We start from the raw sequence: 21,138 nt of genomic DNA, 5'->3' as shown, positions 1-21,138 counted from the left end.
GCTCTTTTAAAGTGATCAAACTCTTGATGGGAGTTTTTGTTCTGTATATATGAATTGCATAATAAAAATTACATCTTTCAGAGAGCTGAATGTAAATTGTAATACCCAACATAATGAAATCCTAATTATATTTCTAGATTTTTGCCTTCTGCAGCTCATTAATAAGCTCCATGAACCTTCTGGTCTAAAAGTATTTGTTTCTAGGAAAATAATAAGTGATGTTATCAACATAGATATTTCTGTAGTAATTCACAAATAGTGGTAGGAAATAATTATTTCTATTTCTCACAGTCTGTCACTTTTATATATTGGGATTAACTACAATTTATCTTTTCAGGAATTAAATATATGTTTTAGTTGCTTATTAATATTTTTTTTCCTAGCTCACAGTCTTTTGTGTTGAATGAATGAGTGTGGTGTCATGACTGATTAAAATTACATATTGATGCTGAAACCTTCAGAGTTGGTATTTTTTCAGTAATTTTCAGGTGTTTAGCAAGAGCCAATACAGTTGTTAACAACAGGGCACTTTGATCCCTGTTAATATAACGTGTCAGTGCTACAAAATACATTGAGAGATGGTGCTAAATAATGCAAGCAATATTGAAAAAATGCCAGGACCTGGTTTAAATTGTATTTGAAGATGCGACTAAATAATTATTGTCTTGAATAAAAATTTTTTTTTCCTAATGTGTGATCTGGGGACACTGTAGCCATAAGATCAGTTTAAAGGTTGTTAGGATTGATAAATATAGTAATATATGGTCTTGCCCTCTATGTTGTTTTAATTTAAATTTATAAAAAGAAAATTACAAGATTAGGATTACAATAGAAATAATTACGGAGTCAGCGGAAATAACCAAACCCTGCGAGTCCACAGGATCAGCTTTGGGGAAAAAGAAAAACAACCGTTTGAAGGAGTTTGATTTGCTCTGTCACCGTGTCTTGCAGATGTGGGGTCAGTGGAGGGCCTGGCTTATCACAGAGCTTGGGACACTCTGTACTGGACCAGCTCCACCACGTCCTCCATCACCAGGCACACGGTGGACCAGCGGCGCCGCGGGGCGTTCAACCGCGAAGCCGTCATCACCATGGCTGAGGACGACCATCCCCACGTGCTGGCCCTGGATGAATGCCAAAAGTAGGTGTTGCATCTCTCCTGAAAATCCTAATTCTTGACTGTTGTCAAGCAACCCTTCTTTATTTTAGTCAACCAATATTGCCGAACCCTACAAAGGTTGATTCGATTTCTCCATTTAGGAGACAAATGTTAACGTGTTTTATTGTTGGTATCTTTTCTTGTCTTGCTCTTTAAAAGGAGTTGCAGAATTAAGATCCTGCATTTTATATTTTCTTTTATGTTTCAGATCAAATAATCATTGAATTTTCACAGAATCTTAAAAGAATTCAAGCTGCTTTTCTTAAGAGTGAGTTAAATGGAAATTATTGAGTGGGCATTTTCTCAGACATGTCACTCTTGCTACTTAAGTTTTTAAAAAATCCAAAATTAACTTAAGCACTTACAAAAACAAATCTGAGTTTCTTGTGTGCAAAATAGAGGCTCATGTGTTTATCACAGAAATCAGTATTATATAAAAGTATGTAACAATGGACAAAATCCTGCAAAGAAATCTAACTTCCTTCCTTCCTTCCAATCTCAAAAAAACTGTTAGTGTGAGGATTTTTATTTTTACTTCAGTGTCTCACACATTTGAGGTACTTCAGGTTTCCCTGTTATTTCTGGGAGGAAGGCAACCTGCTTTTTTTGACTCTTGTAACTTTGTCTTTTGGGGAAGTTGGGGAACACTTCTGCCATATTAAATTCTATTTTTGTTTTGTGGTAGCTGAATGGCCAAAGCTGCATGAGTAGTGGAGCATATTTCCATGTGTGACTTCATGTCCTGTTAATGCAAATCAAGAGTTTATGCTGCATTGTAAATACAATTACCAAGGTGCCATCAAGGAACCCCCTAAGCTCTGAGGGAGATTGCAGTGAGAGGAGGGGCAGTTCTATCAGTCCAGGAAATGGAATTCCATCGGCAGCCTGGTCCATAACATTTTCTGGCATTGTTAACAAGGCTGACTGAGCCTCCTGTAGAGCACATTAAGGTCTTTTCTTCCCATTATCAACTCTCTGCACACCAGTCCTTGGGTCTGTATTACAGCTCTAACATGGGAGAAGCTGCAGATTAATTCCACTGTTAAATATTACTAATACACACATCAGCAGAATTAAGTTTATATCATTACACAGCTTGTATCTCTCTCTAATGGTAAATTATTACAGAGACAAGATCAGGATTGAATAGATCTGTAAGAGCAAAAAATTGTACTCTATACAAATTAATGAACTAGGAAACTACTATAATTTATATATATAATTTATTAATAGTCTGTTACATTTCCTTATTCACTGTTGATTATCACAATCTTTTATAGATGCCATTCAGAATTGTATATGAAGGTGCCTTTTTTTTTTTTTCTCTGCTACTTATTTCATAGAGAATTAAATTACAAAATGTATCTTATGAGGTTTTTTTGTTATTTTGATTTTAATACAGCTTAATGTTTTGGACTAACTGGAATGAGCAACTCCCAAGCATCATGAGATCCACCCTCTCAGGCAAAAATGCCCAGGTTATCATTAGCACTGATATTCTGACACCAAATGGACTCACCATTGATCACAGGGCAGAGAAACTTTACTTTTCAGATGGCAGCTTGGGAAAAATTGAGAGGTGTGAATACGATGGATCACAAAGATATGTAAGTAAAACAAAAATATTTTGCATAGTCATTGTATGTTTGTTTGCATTCATTAGCATCTTCAAAGAGAAATTGTTACAAAAAGATTGTTACCTAATTTTCTCCTATTGTTTTAGTTGTATATTCGACTTTTAACTCGATTGAAATACAATTAATGCCCAGTTTGCTCAGAATTTCTTTTTTGTAGTGCTTGAGTGTTATTCAACAAATTTTATTCCTGATGTTTTCTAACTATGCATTTTCAGATATTAAACTACTCTCCATTACTTTCTCATCATAATATATTTTGGTCCTTGAACACTCTTCTACTTTGTGCTCATGCAGATGCTGAAGGCAGTTGATCTGTGCTTGTGGTTTTGTTACATCTTTAGCACTATATTTCTCATATTTCATAAAATCTTCATTTCAGGGACTTTTTACCTCCTAAAGTTCAGAATATAATGAATAAAGGGTGTGTTCTGGCTTGTATTCAATTCCCAGCTTTACAAGAGAGTGCACATCATCTGACTTCGATATCTATCAACTTTTTAAAAGTATATATATGCAATATATGAGTTTTGAAATATTTGTTTTTCATTTTAATGAAAATTATATGGGTTTTTTAATATTATCCAGACATTCTCCACACTATTTTTTGACAATTTTTTTTCAGAATAAAATAAGAGAGCCAAGCTTGTAAGAGCAGAACTGAAGTACAGTCAGCATTAGTGGGCATGTGCTTTTCCTTTTTTCTTTTGTTTTCCTTCTACAAAAATTTATCATAGCTCATTAATGCTTTCAGATGTAGAGACTATATCAGAAACTTGGCAAACCAACCAAATGGATTCTGAAGTTTTCAGTCTCTATGTACTTACTAACACAAAACAGAAGTACAAGGTAATTAGTTAAGGTATTTAGTAGGTTGTAATCAAGTAAACTTTGTCTTTTCAGAAGGTATAACAAAATAGGCATCACAGACATTAAGTAGGACATGATGCCCTTAGTTACAGAAACCATTACTAAAATACCACTTTTTAAATCAGGTCTTTGGCTTTCACTTTGCAGCAGCAAGATGAAAAGGATCATTGTTTTCTCTGCAATTGAACATTGAAATTTCCAATTTTTTTCCAAGTTCCTTGCCTCTTGGTTTGGTTTTCTGACAATTCACCTCTTCTTCTTCATTGAAATAAACAAAAAAACCTCCTGAACATAATGATCTGAGTCCAGCTCTGTCTTCTGAAGGGTTTTTGGGAGCGCATCTCTGCTTCATTGCTCTCTGGTTTCAGTTAGGTTAACAAGGGTAGGAATTGGACAGTAGAACATGAAACGCTAATGGTAATGCAATGAATTTTCTTCCAGATAGCAGCTTCTTTCTTTATTCTGCTCACCACAATAATCTAGTACAATGAATTAGTAGAAAATCATTTAGCAATATTGAACTGACTCTTTAAAGTGGATTGTAAGGGTTTATTGATTTTTGTATTGAGCTGATATTTTAATACTAGTATTTGGTTTCAGGAATACTCTTTCAAGTTTGGAAGATTTTTTTTTTATTACAATTGTTTCTTTTTTATTACTTAGATGATATTAAGGTTTTTGGGGTTTGGTCTTTTGATTTTTTTTGTTCTGTTTTGTCAGATCTTCTGACTTAAAAAACAGAAATGTTTTTTTTTTACCTTTTTTTTAATTTTTATTTTTTATTTTTTTACATTATTCCTTCCCATTTTCTTCCATTTTTTTCTCCTGCACTTACTTGTATTTAATACTGTGGACACAACTGGCTTTAGCTGCTTAGTGCTTTAATTGCAACATTTTTTTAATGAACACAAACTGACCCAACAGCAAATAAAGCTTATTTCAAGTTTTGGACATATTTTTCTAATAAATCATGAGCTACTTTGATTTATTTTTCCTTTTCTTCTTCACTGTTAAGTTGTAACTTTTTACATGTGAAAACCTAGGAAACAGTTATTTTTTTAACATCCAGACTGGAATGTTTTGGTCTCAGTTATAATTTCATAGGCGTATAGATGTGATTGTTAAAACCAATAGGGGTTTAGAGGTGTTTCTGGTAATTATAAACTTCATGTAATTGCAACCTGTCATTAATTGTAACTTTCAGTTTCTAGGATGTTGGGTTTTGTTCTGTTGAATTCCTGTATTAAGGCAATTAAAGAAGTTCCATCGTTGGTGTTCAATTTCTGTTTTGTTCAATTAGATTTTATCAGATATCTTCTTCAGTCTAGAGCAGAAGTGCAAACATTAGGATTGGCTGTGCATTTATGAAAAACTTAAGTTTATGACCTCTGAAATTTACTTTTCCTATGTGTTGTTATATTTATTTGAAATAAAAGTATCCTTGAAGGCAGCAGAATAATTTTGGTCAGTTCTGGAAGCTACTCATGATTACATCAATGTTACCTTCAGAAGTGACCAAATAACTCACTAAGGCAGGATAAAAGTGAGATCAGCCAAGGCAGCTGGAACAGGGAGAAATTGTGCAAAATATGAGGAAATTGAAATGTAGAATGTCTAACTCCATTAAAATAAGAATGAGCTAAAAATTATTAGAAGTTCTCCCCAAAATCTGAGTATCAGCAGTGAAAATGGTGCAAGTCCTGAATGTAATTCTGTCAACAATCTCATTGCTCTATTCTCTATGAAAAAATAAATATTCAGACATGAAGACTAACCCAAAGGAAAATAATGTCAACTAGAAGGCAGATATTTTAATTAGCTTTGATGGTTGGTCTGAGAAAAAAATAAAATGGAGCCCACTTTTATAGAGAAATTAATTTGTCAGTTTCTATGATTTCCCTATAATTTTTCTAAATGGAAACAATAATTGTAGAGAAACAAGAAAGGCCAGGAAAAAATTACGTTGTTAGCACAATATACACAATTTACCACCAAGACATTGAACCTCACCATGGTTTGCTTCTCCTATTTCCCTCTTTTATGACAGTTAAGGGAACAAGAGTTACGTTTTGGGCTTTTTAATCAATTCTTCTTTCTATGTGTGAAAAGCAGATGGAACAGTATAGATATTCTTGGCAATTAATCACACTAGAAGTGAAGTTGTGGATTTTTAAAATTTTCCCTGTCCAGCAATATAAATACAGTAGCTGGAGTGGGAATGTTCTATCCTTGAATTTATTTTTTTTTTATCAAATATATTAAAAAAATAAAAATTTGTTTCTCAACTTTTCAAATGTCCACCTTCAATATTCATCTGAAGACCAAAGCCAACAGAAAGAGTGAAACACCTACCCCTGCTTTATTCATTGTTTTTCTAAAGAGTTCACTCCATTGACATTGATGAGTTACTTTCTTTCAGTAGTTCTGCAAAGAAATGTAAAACTTGAACCTAATGAAAGTTATTCCCTAGCCACAGGTTTCCCTGTATTTCTTTCTCATATATTTTTTCAATAGGTTCCTCCTCTAGAATGTTTTAAAATCAGTATTCATAACTAAATAAATATGGGATACTATTTTAGGTCTTTCATTTCAAAGAATAAAATAAATAACTTTGGCTAATGTGGTACTCTGTATAACTTGATTCTGTCAGATCTTTTAATATATCTAAAAATAATTTATTTTTTAATTACTGGTATCACTTTATGGTTGTATAATGATTTTATAATGCAATTGACTTTAAATAATCAGTATTCTTAACCTTTTTAAGTGCAGTTTCATGTTCACAACTGTATACTGCTTAGGACTTGGTGCCTTTAGAAAAGCAAATAACCCTAAAAAAACATTTTAAAACTTTATTAGATACTGCTGCCATTTATTAAGCATTGTGAAAGAGAAATATTAATAATAATCCATTAATTAGGGTTAAAATACAAAAAATAAAAGCAAATCATATTTTAAGCTGGTGCATTAACTTTATGCACTCTTCTTTAAAAAAATACGGTATTTCTGTAGAAGTTTTATGTTGTCATGATAAGAATCACTGAGTCTAGTTCTAAACGACAATCTAATAAGGGTTTTATATAAATCATCCAAATTACAGTATTCTCTTAGAAATTCTTCTCTGCCTGACTTGTCTCCCTGACTGACTCCTTTGCTTTTTCAGTCATGTTTTTCTAGAGAAACTGCTGCACATGTCTCAAATTAGAGCTGTCAAATGCTAAACCAAAAGCTTTCTGGACATATTTAAAAGCAGAATTCTAAAGAGTAAGGATCCCAATTAAAATTAAATTGTAAACTTCTGACATCTCCAGCCCCCCAGCCTCCTCATCTCTTTACAGGAACCAAAGAAAAAAGTTCACGTTACTTAGAGCTTGAAATATCTTCTGTAGCTGAACTTTGGTATAATTTAGTATAAAAACATGGGATGTACTCTTGGATGTGTCTGACTTCCACTCTTGCAGGTGGAAGGGATGGTAGGGAAGTCTTTTAATGGTTCCTTAAAGTTTTAAAATTCTACTTGTTGTTTCAAGTTGTATTATAAATTTAGACTTTAAAAAATAGAAATAAAAAATTGTCACAACTTTCAAATATAACTATACGAATTAGAACTTCAGAGAGCTGTAAAGCCGGCAAAGAACTGACAGAAATATGAAGTCTTTCTTTTCATTACTTGAATAAAACCAGTGTCCTTGGATAGGGCTGGGACATAATACAGAGACCAGGAAATGAAATAGAGCTATAGAGCAATAGTGAAGAAACGTTTGGTTTTGTGCCACTGTATTTGGATCTCAGCTCTCCCAAGGCTGAGCAGCAATGGTCAGTGCTCTAGTGAATTTACATCCTATTGTTACAATCTGAGATAAATTAGGACACTGCTCCCCAGCACAGAAAGATGAGCAGGGCAGTGCTTTAGCCTTTGTTGTAACAATAAAATCTTTCCAGCTGGGACAGTTTCACACTATCACAGAGAAGAATATGGTGCTGCACAATCTACATGGCCAGATTTCATAAAGATCTTTCAGAAACATACATGATTTTTTTTTTTTTTTTCTGAAATGTCTGAATATGAATAGTGCAGGCTTTTAAGAGTGTATTATGAAAGTGTCTTACTGGAAATGTGCACAATTAGAGAAGAAATCTTTTGCCATTAATATGTTCCCATTTATCTTTTAATACTTTTAGTTCTGGAAAAATGTTGGTTAGGGAAAAGTTGTCCTCTTGGGATATTTATTACTAGGAAAAAATCTTTCCTGAAGAAAATTATTTGCTGTCCAACTCTCTTTAAAATATGCAGAAATACATGATGTGCATATTGAAGAAGAATTTGTTATAATTATCCAATTATTGTAAGTAATTTTGACATTCTGTCTGTATAAATGAATTTAAACATGGGCAGGAATGTTCCTGTGCGCAGACCTATAATTATTTATATTAGCAGGTTGTTGAGATACCCTGAACTGGCACTGGTGAGGACAAACCTGGAGCATCCCTTGGTATTAAATCCTGCAGAATTGGGCACCTTCTTAGTCTCCAAGACATAGCTGTAGTATCACAAATGGGGGGTTTTGTTTCACAAAATTAAATTTGGATGTCCTGTTAGGTGCATTCCTTATTTTGAGAGAAAGACTTCCTACATGAAACACCCACAATGAATTATTTAATAATTAAATATGGAATTGATTATTACTACTCCATTCTCATCCCAGCATTTTTAAAAAAGCTGTCACACAACATCTTCTTGCAAACACAGAGGGCTCAGGTCCATCAGATTGCTGGTTCATGGAGATTTCCGTAAAATCTCATCATTGTTATAAACTCCTTCTGGGAGAGAGGATAAAGCACACAAAGCAGAGGGGAAACCATGGTGATCTAAGTAGATATATTAAAGGATATAATTTTTCTAGATTTATCCAACTTCCCTATGATATGTAGCACATAGACACAGGATTTTGTATTTTTTTAATAGCCCAATTGAGAACTGTTACCACTGTTTAAATATACATAACTTACTATTTTCCCAGAGAAACTTAGAATACAATTCAATAAAAATAGTAAGAGTATAATTTATCTCCATTACCTAACGAAGAATTATTAACCCCCTTGCAGTAATTCTACTTAGCCAAAATAAAACTTTCAACTAAAAAACTGATAAAAATTAATCAGATTCTTCAGAAGGGAAACTGTTCATGTGGAAGTTTTAATTTTGATACATGGAAAGAAAGAACATATGCAAATATTGTACAGGAGCTGTGATTTGGATTGGGATCAAATTAATTGTATTTCTACTTTTTTTTTTCAGACTTTATTTTATAGTGACCTTCAATTCATTTTTTCGTTTTAAGTTTCCTTTTAAGTTTTAAATTAGTTTTTGCTGTGGTGAGATTTTTTTTCCCCCTGAACTGGGAAACATGAATTGTCTAGGGTTAAACTTTCTAATCTGATGATGTGATGAGCACTCTTCAGTTCTAAAGCTCTTCAGCTCACTATGGTTACTAAAGACTGAATTTTTAGACTTTCAGCCATGAAAGAACCTCTTCCCTCTTCTGTTGGAACTATTAAGCAGGTAAAGTGTTGAGCAGGTATTTTCACAGGCACATTTAGATAAACTGTGATTTTTTAAATTAAGGAACAGATGCCTGTTTTTCTGAAATTTGGATGCCTGTGGCATCCTTGTAACACATTTTAAGTGCTGTTATCTCCCTTCCTCAGGTGCTGCAGGTATAAAAGTATTAAGTGTTTTGTCTAAAAGTGACGGGAGTCGCAGTTTGCGCTTTAAAATCTTCTCATTCAGCGACAGCTCCTCCTCTCCCGTTTCTCTTCTTCACTTCTGCGTTTTAGGTCATTGTGAAGTCTGGCCCAGGCACCTTCCTCAGCCTGGCTGTGTATGATGAGTACATCTTCTGGTCAGATGGAGTGAGGAGAGCCATCCTGCGCTCCAGCAAATACACGGGAGGAGACACCAAAGTTCTGCGCTCCGACATCCCGCACCAGCCCATGGGCATCATCGCTGTTGCCAACGACACCAACAGCTGTAAGCTACAAAGCATTTTTCTTAATGCCAATATCATTCATTTCAGGGGTTTTACTTAGTTTTAGCCAAGTTAAAAGCTTATGTGGTGTTTCAGAAATCCTTTTGTTAAGAAAAGATGGGGTATTGTCGCTATATGACTACGAACGGCAAATCAATAGCAACACCGACTTCCTCTGAGGGTAGAAGAAGCATTTTATTACAAATCCATCTTAGATTTACAGACAGGATCGTAGAACAAAGACAGAACAATGGCTCATTACTCAGGAGAAAGCAGCACCCCTTGTCACATCTCTCACACACTATTCTGTGCTCAACACCAGGTGTTAATCTGTGTTATTAAATTCTTTCTCTTCTTGTTTATCTTTGAGAAAACTTCCAGCCAGGGAAAATCCAAGCAGGAATTTTCCCTGAGCCTTCAGCAGTGTCCACAGGGTGTAACCTTTTCCCAAGTAAATAGGCATTATTCAGAATTTTCTGCTGTGGGGTTTTATCTCAGTGGATAGTGTTAAATACTTTCCTGTCAAATTTCAGCAGTTTTGAGTGTTGCAGGTTTTCAAAGTTATTATTTTCCAGGTGTTTGTTTATCTTCAGCATGCCAGCATCTGACAGATGCTGACATTTTCATCTGACTGATAAAACCCGAATCAATTAGCCGTGAATCTGAGATATGGTGATCTTTGCTCTCTCAAAGACATTGGCCATTGAAGCAAATTTAATAAAAGAGAGTTCATCTCTTGTCGTTTGTCTTTCAGGTGAGTTATCTCCCTGTGCACAAATGAATGGAGGCTGCCATGATTTATGCCTTCTGACACCTGATGGACGAGTGAACTGCTCCTGCAGAGGGGACAGAGTCCTGATAGATGATAACAGATGTGTGAGTAAGTAATGGTGGCTGGCACGATGCTTTCCTGTGCTGTGAGGCACGTGGCTTTCATAAGACAGTTGGCCCAAGCCATTCATTTTATTTCTTCTATATACTGTAAAAATTGATCTGGCAATTCAGCACAAACCAGACTTTTAACTCTTTTGTCTTGTAAGTCTTTTGGGGGGTTGAAAAGTGTTAATGCTCTCCTTAAACTCCTGTAATGAGAGTGGGATTCTGTTTCTTATTAATAGGATTTTTACGTATTTATCACAATTGCTGCTGAGGTAGATGGAAATATCTGTAGGTATCCTTCCCTGGGGTTATGTGGGATAAGTTACTGAAGTTGAACCTTAATTAAAGCCCTTTCTCACCTATCTCTCTATGTTATCAGACCAGTGATTGGCAGTGGAAGTGAGAGAGGTTCAGCAGATGAATTCACATGCCTAACAATTTATTTTATAATAATTATATGGCATTTTTATTTTCCAAATGCATCACAACTCTTACATTTCTCATAGGTAAAACCATGTTTAAATTGTCATCTAGGACATGAAATAAGATTTAATATTCTGAATGATTCTATAGAATGCTTGCAGAAATGTTGATCTGAGCTATCAGGAAAAAAAAAAGAAGAAAGACATTAAATGATGGGGTAGAGTAGCACAGAAAGGACAGAAACAAGACAGACTTCAGTTTAGCTTTGTGATCAAAAGTTTTTCCTTCATAACAGAATTGAAAGTGATGCTCAATAAAATTGAAAGTTAGCAATTCCAGCTGAGAAAAGGAATTAGCTGTCCTTTCACAGTGTAATTAGGCTGTATAACTTACTGCCAGTCAAGAGTCTTGAGACAAAGCTTCAGTGAAATTCAAAGAGAGAGAGATGATGATATGGGTAATGACTACTCTGACTACTTACTTGTCACCAAAGAAACTGTTTGAGAGGCATTAAAATGCTTTCTTTCTGCAAGATGGAGTTTGAAGCAATCTCTGCAAGGGTGTCCAGTTAGACTTGAACTGAGGGCAGATTATAATATATTATATGTACTTTTATTCTTTTCATTTTTTCCTAAAGATTGCAGTCTAAGATGCTGAACTAGGTGAACTACAAATGCAATTGAGAACTACTCTCCATAAGATCTAAGTTCTTACAATGTTAGAAAATGGAGGGAAAAGAGATAAAAATACTTCAATTCAAACGTAAAGGACTAAATAAATCATATTCAAGACCAGATCTCACTTTCTCCAGAATCTCTATTTTCAGCACTTTTTCTTTGTGTTTGAATCAAATCAAGAAATGGTTTCAATTTATACTGGCTTTACTATTGCATATAGCAGACATGGGTTCTTCCTGAATTTGTGCTGAAGTGATTATAATGGAAACAAGAAAGAAGCATAACAACACGGTATCATTTCCCCATTGTGCTTCTTGAGTTGTCCTAAATGCTCCTCGTTTCTCTCCACTCTGATATTTTGATTAGAACCCTGCTCACAAAACAGATGACCTATCATGAAGTTCATGACCACATTGTTGTGTCCAATTTGCAATATGTTTTAGCTTTTAAAGTAAAAGAGTAAAAATTTAAAATGTACACCTGGTTCTCTTCTAAAATAATAGATAAAACATCCACTAGATGGGAAGAGAAGGGTTTTTGTGAAAAAAAGAAATAAGTAAAATGGAAGCAGCAGGTTTTCTGCATTGGGGTTTAGGCTGTGTCATTCAAGCTGGGAGTTGAGAAGGCATGACTGATTAGAAGGCAGCTGAGCACAGTAGTTCCAAAGTTCTTACCAGAATGAGTGTCTGTGAGTTGTTTCATGGATGTCTGCATGTTCCTTCATGGATATTTGTCAATTTTCTTTTATAGGTTCTCTTTGTAGAAGCTTTTAAGTTCTGATCTCATGGTGTGTTTTACTGTTTTGTATTCAGGTTTTCAAAGTTCATGTAGGTCAAATTTGAGATGCAGCCAGCATTTTTTCCTCATTTTCACAAGTTGTAGAAGCTTTAAAAAATTACGTGTTAATGTGGTTTCTTTTTAGGTAAAAATTCTACTTGCAACATCTATTCAGAGTTTGAATGTGGGAACGGTGAATGCATTGATTATCAACTGACTTGTGATGGCATTGCTCACTGTAAGGACAAGTCTGATGAGAAACTCTTCTACTGTGGTGGGTATTTCCAGATCTTTCACCTTGGTTTTGTAATTTTGGTGTCATACACTCTTAGATTGCTTCCTCTGTGACTTTTCTACTTATTCACACCACCTGCTCGGCCAAGATGCCCAGGAAGAAAATGCCAATACACATTAAAAAAACCTTGACATGACATGGAAAAAATACCTGAAAATATTTTTTTTCTTGCAAACTTCATGTATTAACTGACATGTTTAATAAAAAGCATCTCAAATATTCTCATGTTTTTGTCCCTAAAACAAAAATAAGGAAAAACATGGCTAAGTACTTTTCTAAAGATGGAAGATACCTTACTGTACAGTACTATAAAATATATAAATGCTAGCTATTAAATTTATAAATGTTTTATAAATAAAATATTTATTGCCCAGAGAAGCTGTGGCTGTCCCATCCCTGGAAGTGTTCCAGGCCAGGTTGGACAGGGCTTGGAGCAGCCTGGGATAATGGAAGGTGTCCCTGCCATGGCAGAGGGTGGAAGGAAATGGTTTTTAAGGTCCCTTCAAACCCATTCCATGATTCTATGTGATTCTGAGAACCAACAATTTGTCTTTCCATGGATTTGTCACATAATTTTATGAAGGACATTCTATTACTGTGACAGTGAACACTGCCTCATTTAAATCAACTGTGCCAAATATTCTGCTACACAATGGGAAAAAAGCAGAATTATGGGGGTCCTTTCATGGACTGGGTCATATACAGGGTGTTGCTTTCTGAATCTGATAAAGAACAGGATGCTGGACTCATTATCGTTGATTAACTAATGCAGAGAACATTATTATTGTGACTTCTGCAATAATTAGGGCTTTAGTAAATCAGTTCTGAATTTTCAAACATATTACATGTAAAATTCATACGTTCTTCAACAGTGTTCTTGAGCAGAGCACTGTTGGTATTGGTACTCAGAAATCCAGAAACTTCTGTGCTAATATTTTTTTGTTATTTAATCTCTATTTATTCCTATTTTGGTTTAGGCCACATTGGCATGCTTCATTCTGTGTGACGCCACATGCAAATATTCTGTGTGTCAAAATGAATGCATTTAAAGTAAATGGGCATTTTGTACCACAAGATAATGAAAACTGGAAGTTAGGCCTAATTTTTTTTTTTTGGTCCTTCTTTCTCATCATGCTTTCATTTATTGCTTTTCATCCCTTTATCCAAGTCATGCTGTAAAATAGATGAACAATTTCTGTAGGTTATTTTTTTTTTCTGTAGCCTGGAACACAGCAACAATTAAAATATTTTCTGGAGTATTTTTTGGCTTGAGAGTGAGGCTGTTTCCATGAGGTGTCAGTCCAACCATGTGCTTGCCTTTGACTTTGCAGAGAACAGAGGCTGTCGGAAGGGCTTCAAGCCGTGCTCCAACCGCCGCTGTGTTCCCAGCCACAAAGTCTGTGACGGCGCCAACGACTGTGGTGACAACTCTGATGAATTCGACTGCAAAGGTAAATGGCACTTTATTTCCAAGGTGATTTCGGAATATTGCTGTGTAAATACTCATTATGCAAATAGGAGTAGCTGGAAAGTAATATGTGGTTTAATCATGTGGGATTGATGTAAAGGCTGATTTTGGTTTGCACCTACAGTCTCCTAGGAGGAGAGTGGTTTTGGCTGTGAAATATAAAATATACATATGCATTATACATATAATATTTTATTTTTTATATGTATAAAATATAAAATACAGGTGCTGTTTCTTCTGTGAAGTAATGAGAGTAACTCAGCAGACAGGCTGAAAGATGGGTGATTTCTTCTCTGCATGTGCTTCTTTGAAGCAGCAAAAGCTCTATTTCTCTTCTTCTCAGATGTATGGCAATGTCCATGTCCTTTGCAAAGCTTGCTAGAATTGTTCTCCTTTTTGTATCAGAATTGTTTTTTGATTTATGTCTTTTAACATGAATATTTATATCCATGCATCAGCCAATGCATAATGACCAGCAAGGAGGCTACACCAACCCTTAGTTACAATTCAGAAAGGTTGATGAGGATATGATTCCATAAGGTTTATCACTAAAAAGCTAGATAGCTGCAGTAATAAGCATTTTTTGAAAGTTATTTTTAATCATTTCCCTAAATATAAGTAGATATAAATGAATATAAGTAGAGGGATAAACTTATAGGCAAGAACCCCAAGCTGGTTTTACAAGAAGTAAACCTGAGAGATTAATGGATGATCCTGAAAATGTTTCTTCCTCCCTCAAATATTCATTATCTCAAAATGAATTGAATTACCTTGAAAGACTTTTAGGCCAAAAAAATAAATTAAAAAATTAGCAACTTACAGGGTGTAGTAAACTCAAAATCATATATCTGCTGGAAGGTACAGTGTGTTCTGAATTCTCCATTCTGGAAGGCAGAAGGCTTAAGCATCATCATGTGTATGATGTGCATCTGAAGAGTCTGTTTAGCAGACAAATTTACATCCTTTATAACCATATGTTCCAGACTCAGCGTGCGCCTCGACAGAATTCCGCTGTGCAGATGGGGCTTGCGTCGGGAAATCAGCGCAGTGCAACCAGATCATCGACTGTGCAGATGCCTCGGATGAGAAGAACTGCAGTAAGTTTGTGTTTGTGCTCCCTGGCAGCAGCTGCTCCGTGATTATTCCTTGTTATGTAGCAGTTAATTCCTGGGCGTTGCTGCTTGGGATTCCAGCACCTGCGTGAGCTCCTCGAGCCCAGCGTGGAAATTAAACTGTGAGGCTCTCAGTCCCTGATAGGTGTGTGCTAATTGTCTGTCTCTTTCCAGATAATACAAACTGTTCTTACTTCTATAAACTTGGCATAAAATCTTCAGGATTTATCAGCTGTAATTCCACTTCCCTCTGCATACTGCCAGAATGGATTTGTGATGGATCTAATGACTGTGGGGATTATACAGATGAACTAAAATGCCCAGGTAACTGAAAAAGTTAAAAAAAACCCAAATCTAAGACATTAATTTACCTTTTAAACAAAGAAAAGAAAAGAAAAGTTTGGGTTGTTTTTTTTTTTGAGAGTGTTTCTCATTGTGTTGCAAAATGTTTATTCAGTCAATACTAGTTTATTTAACACAGAGATTATTACAATGCTGAATGCAGTTTATGGACCTTTATTTTGTGCTTTCTGGGATTATGCAAATTATTACAAATGAATACTGATTTTTTTTTTCTGAAGCAAGTTATACTGTCTAGCTTTCTATTTCCTCCAGATTAGGCCTGTCATTTATCATTTTTATTTAAGGAAAACATGAGTCATTAAAATGTCAAGCTCATCAAGCATCAGCATAATCACTCAGGAACTTTTACTAGCTACTGCTTTAGTGGGTGGTATTTCTTTTCTTGCTGACTTGTTTTACTTTCTCTTTTATTTGGTGGAGGTCCTTGGAATAGGCTGTCAGGGTTATTGCTTTTGTGATAGTTCTGGTCTTCAGCCACGAGAAAATGATCATGAGAACCTGAGCCCCATACACAGAACCGAGGTTATATCTAATGCCTACAATGAATTATTCACAATACTCAGTTCTTACCTAATGAAGAAGGGCATTTATGTGTTTGCTCCATTTTTATCCAGGACTCCTTGTTTGAGTTAGAGAATATTAAGTACAAAATGAAAAAACATATTTTTTCTATTTTTTAATAATTGATTCATTCTGGAGTGAAATTAACCTTCTGTTGACCAGTAACTCTCTCTTCTCTAAGAACTAGCATTAAATAAAAAATTTACTAAATAATAAATTTTATTAGTTTATAAAATTAAAACTTCTAATTTTATGCTTTTCAATGCCATCAAATTTTTGCATAGTAGTGAATATAATCTGATTCTTTCCATTTAATATTTTCTTTTTCTGTGTGGTAATCCTGTTGTGTCACCAGAAGGTTCTATTTGATTTCTCATATACATTATGCCAAATTTATTAACAAAAATATTACCAGGATCCAGAGGAGCCTAGGACTTGAGCAGTGCTGTCAGCCAACCTGCCATTAAAACCTCCATCAGTCCTACAAAATAAATGCATATTGAATTAGAGTTTTTATTCTAATCTCTACATTGTCCAGATTATCTCTTAATTATGTAGAATTTATTGTACATAACACTTCATTAACCTCAAAGTACCTTAATTTGCTGTATTTTTAGACAAAGAAAGGTTTTTTTTTCCATACTAAGGAAAATGTTGAGAGCAGTGTGCTACAGCTTCTGTAAACTAATGTTGCATAAGTACACTAATGTGCATTTTATTCCATTGTCCATTTATTTGTATTACTTCTCTCTGAATTCCAAATGTGTGCCAAAATGTTCCATCATTTTAATGTGTGACTAATTGTCTGGATCATTCCTCCCTTTACTTGGAAGCAATACCATTCCCACTCAGCCTACATGTGATTTCCTTTGCCATTTCATTCAGAACTGACCAACTCTGGCACATTAAGTTTTTGAGTGTTGTTTCTGTTATGAATATTGCAATTCCCATTAGCAGTTTGGTTCAGTGTCATTGTTCTTACAGAGAATTACAGAACAATACTCAAGGAGGGTAGCTATAGTTAGGGAATTCTTAATATCTACCAAGTCATCAGAGATGTCCCACTTCTTTTTTCTTGTGTTTTTTTGTTTGTTTTTTCATTCATACAACTGTAGAAACCATAAATGTTTTCTTTAACTTTCTTTTTAAAAGAGAGGAGGCTGAAAACAAATCCAGTACACTGAGAGAATAATGAAAAGCATGTCAGAGAGTTTCAGTGGTCTCCAGGGCTTGGAACTCCATCCTGGGCTTTCCCAGGACCTTGTTTAAGATTTTGAAAATAAGCTGTTATTAGACTAATATTTGTGCTTGCATCATGGAATTCTACATGTGGCATGTTTTCTTTCCTCACACCTGGTTTCTAAGCTTTCATAAAAGTCAAATTTTAGATTACTTTCTGACTCAAAATAAAAAGACAAGGGAGAACTTTTTAATTTCTGCCCAAGTCTAAACCTCTGGTACCACCACCACTGGTGTGGCTCCTGTTAGTCAGTGCATGCATGAGATTTGTAGCTTCTCCCAGTGACCAAAATACTGCCACAATTAGATTATCTTGTAAATGACAGCAGAAAGATCAGAAGGGCAATTTCTTCAGCTAGTGTAAAACAACAAGCAATGCTGACCTGCCTGACCTCAAAACCTGTAAACTGAACTACTTTCCTCTCTAGACCTCTTGATTTAGTTTGAAGCTGTGCTCTGATTCTTTTCTAAAAAACCAAGAATAACTATTTCAGCTCCCTAAACTACTTAGCTATCACTTTTTTTTTTTTTTTTTAATGAACACATTTTTTTTCTCCATTTTTAGACATAAACACTTTGTCCATCAGTAATCAGGAATTTAGCAGAAATGTATTAGGCTCCTAATCATACTAGTAGAGACCATTTTACATTACATTCTTTATTTTATCACAGTTCAAAACAAACCCACATGTGAAGAAAATTATTTTGGTTGTCCTAGTGGAAGATGTATTCTGACCACCTGGCTTTGTGATGGGCAGAAAGACTGTGAGGACGGAGTAGATGAATTGCACTGTGGTGAGCATTTTGTCTTATTTGTACTTCTCTAGTCACTAATCCACTTTGGAAACAAAGAAGTATGCATTTCTAACTTAGAGATTATATAAAAACATCTTTAATGCTGTTCTTTCAGATTCAACTCCAATACTTCATACTGTCAATACCTTAAATTCTATTTCATGCCAGAATAAAAGCCCTTTAATTTATGTTTTTTCTCTTCTAATGATATATTTATATACAGAGTTTTCTCTTACTTTCATATTTAACAATTCCACTAATTCTTGTCAACTCCTGATTAGAAGAGTTTTGCAGATATATGAATTTGAATCAATATCTGGAGCCCAGTAGGAAATATCCAAACCACAAAGTAGACATTGCTTTGTATCAAAGACCATACAGATATAATTATTAAAAGTAATGACAAAAGTGATGTAAATAAAATACAGCATGAGCTGTGAACTGGGTTAAGGGTCTGTTCTGTCTCAGATTTTTTTCAGATTCTTTAATTTTACCTAACTGAGGTACAAAGCAGGTTGGTTTTACTCCTAGTAAGAGCTGGTCTTTCCAATTTATATGGATTACCTGAACGGATTATTTTTGTAATGAAATTGTACCAGAAAGTAGTGTCAAATTTTTCAACTCCCTATTTAAATAAAACCTGAAATTTGGGGGTTTTTTTCCAGTTTTGGTTTGTGGGGTTTTTTGGGGGGTTTTTTTTGGGGTTTTTTGGGGTTTTTTTTTGTTTTGTTTTGTTTTTTGTTTTGTTTTGGTTTGTTTTTGTTTTTGTTTTTTCCTTCTTTCCATGACTGAACATTTTATATTACTCTTCATGACCCAGTTCCCACTAACATGCTTCCATACTTGGTTTTCAGTTCACGTTGTATATTTTTGTCTTATAACTTTGAAATTAGGAAGTACTGTGCACTGTAACAATCAGAATCTTTTCTGTTGGCCAAATTTCTCAAGCACAACTTGGTGTTTACATTTCCAGGTGTTATACACTTGTGTACAATACTGTAAACTAGCTGATTGTTGCGGGCAAAAGGGAGGGGTTAAGTCAATGTTTCTTCCCCATTGATTGCTCTTACCCATTTTGAGATATCTATTACAAAAATCTCCTTTAAATTTAAATTCTTTTAATTTCATTTCATTACCTAAAATTGTTTTTAATGATAATATTAAAATTTGTTGTTCAATTGCAACAAAAGAAACTTTAGTCTTAAACATAGAAGTCAGGGAAAAATGGAAGACCTGAATTTTTCAGAAAAGAATAGCATTGATTTAGGAGAGTTTTGCAGTCTGATTTTGAATTGTGGAAGCTCTTATTTTCAATGTATAGAAAAGTGTAAATGGGATAAAACAAACACACAGCAATTTTTCTTGTGAGACATCTTGGAGTTAACTTCTGGAATACTAGGAGGGAGGCTGGGTTGGAAAATTTGAACTGTCCCCTCTCTGTCCTTCTATCCAAATAAAGCAGTTCAGTGTAGTTGTAGCATCTGTAAAATACTCAAACCAGGCTTCAGTTTTCTTAACATGTTTATCCTCAACCCACTTACAAAATATTTGAAAATATTGGAATGTCTTTGCAATGTCTCACTGTTTATTTTTAAAAATGTGTTGGTGAATGCAACAAACTGATAACATGTTTAATAAGAATAGAGTGTTTTAATAACAAGACTTGGAGTGTTTTAATACAAAAAAATTGTGCAAAAAATCCTAAACTGCGGTTGGAATGGCAGGGAATGCAGTGATGTTGTGAACCTAACAAATGCAGCGCCTGGTGTCATCCCCAGATTCCTCCTGCTCATGGAATCAGTTTGCCTGCTCTGCAAACAAGTGCATCTCCAGGCAGTGGACCTGTGATGGAGAGGATGACTGTGGAGATGGTTTGGACGAGAGCGACGCCGTTTGTGGTGAGTGGGGTCAGCTCAGCCCTGCCCCATCCTGCTCAGTGTTCCAGAGAGCCTGGGAAGGGAACAAGGACAGAATCTCCAAAGGCTGGGGGGATCTCCTCCCTCAGCACCCCCAGCCAGCAGATAGGTTCCTTTTTATGATTTGTGTAATTCTCTCAGTAGAGTTATGAATGGCAAACCAGATGGGTAGAAGGACAGCCAGCCTGTGCTCCAGTTCCTATCCTTGAGCTAAAACCCCTGTTTGAGTTTTACATTTGAGTGCCAGGTGCTCAAAGACCCTAAACTTGCAGTATTTTTGTTTTAGGTTTTTGTTGGGTTTTTTTTTTTTTTTTTTCCCTAGCTCATTTTTCTATTCCCTCTAACATTTTCTATACCATAAGCATATACTGCATGATAGCCCTTTAAAATTCCCAAACCCTTCAAGGTGCACAAGGAATTGAAAGTTTTGTTTCCATTCCAGGGCTCAATGGATTAGAAATGCGTTTGCTAATTCTTTTCCAAAGAAAATCACATTGTGTCAAGTCATGCTGTCACAATTTAGTGATATTTATACGTCGCTTCCCTCATTCTCTGTATTTTAAGTTTCTTTTTAAAATTTCAGCTCTTTGCTCTTAAAGATATGTTCCTGTGGGAAACAGAAAAGGTAGAAAACTTTAAAAAGCTGTATGAAAGCAAAATGGAAGAATGTAAGAATGTTGAAGATGCAAGGAAAAGAAACAATATTAATTAAAGATATGTTCCTTTACAAAAATCCTCTTTCTTAAAGTGCATTCAACAAAGAATATTTATTCCATTATTCTGGTGTGTTATCACACCAGTAAAAATATTGTTGATAACTGTTGATAACTGGAAGTGTTAAGTAGACAGAGAAAAACATCTGGTCTGTTAAAGCAGTTGCTTAATCAAGCAAATATGTAGAAATGCCAGAAAATGAAAGAGATGGAGGTAGAACTTATGCT

The 21,138-nt window shown here is 34.9% G+C and overlaps 1 protein-coding gene across 1 annotated transcript in view; it reads left to right on the top strand.

Moving 5' to 3' along the window:
- Positions 1–21,138, top strand: part of LOC116998804 (low-density lipoprotein receptor-related protein 1B-like) — a 535,307-nt gene that overhangs the window by 500,866 nt on the left and 13,303 nt on the right. Inside the window, exons 42-51 of the mRNA XM_033064919.2 lie at positions 952–1,141; positions 2,562–2,766; positions 9,502–9,694; positions 10,447–10,572; positions 12,594–12,722; positions 14,075–14,194; positions 15,195–15,308; positions 15,498–15,647; positions 18,159–18,281; positions 20,060–20,179. Coding sequence (XP_032920810.1) covers positions 952–1,141; positions 2,562–2,766; positions 9,502–9,694; positions 10,447–10,572; positions 12,594–12,722; positions 14,075–14,194; positions 15,195–15,308; positions 15,498–15,647; positions 18,159–18,281; positions 20,060–20,179 — 1,470 coding nt within the window. The remainder of the gene's footprint in view (positions 1–951; positions 1,142–2,561; positions 2,767–9,501; positions 9,695–10,446; positions 10,573–12,593; positions 12,723–14,074; positions 14,195–15,194; positions 15,309–15,497; positions 15,648–18,158; positions 18,282–20,059; positions 20,180–21,138) is intronic.

Source organism: Catharus ustulatus, chromosome 7 (genome assembly GCF_009819885.2).
Source record: "Catharus ustulatus isolate bCatUst1 chromosome 7, bCatUst1.pri.v2, whole genome shotgun sequence".
Lineage (NCBI taxonomy): Eukaryota > Metazoa > Chordata > Aves > Passeriformes > Turdidae > Catharus > Catharus ustulatus.
The sequence above is the reverse complement of the archived record's forward strand: the minus strand, read 5'-3'. Positions and strand labels throughout refer to the sequence as shown.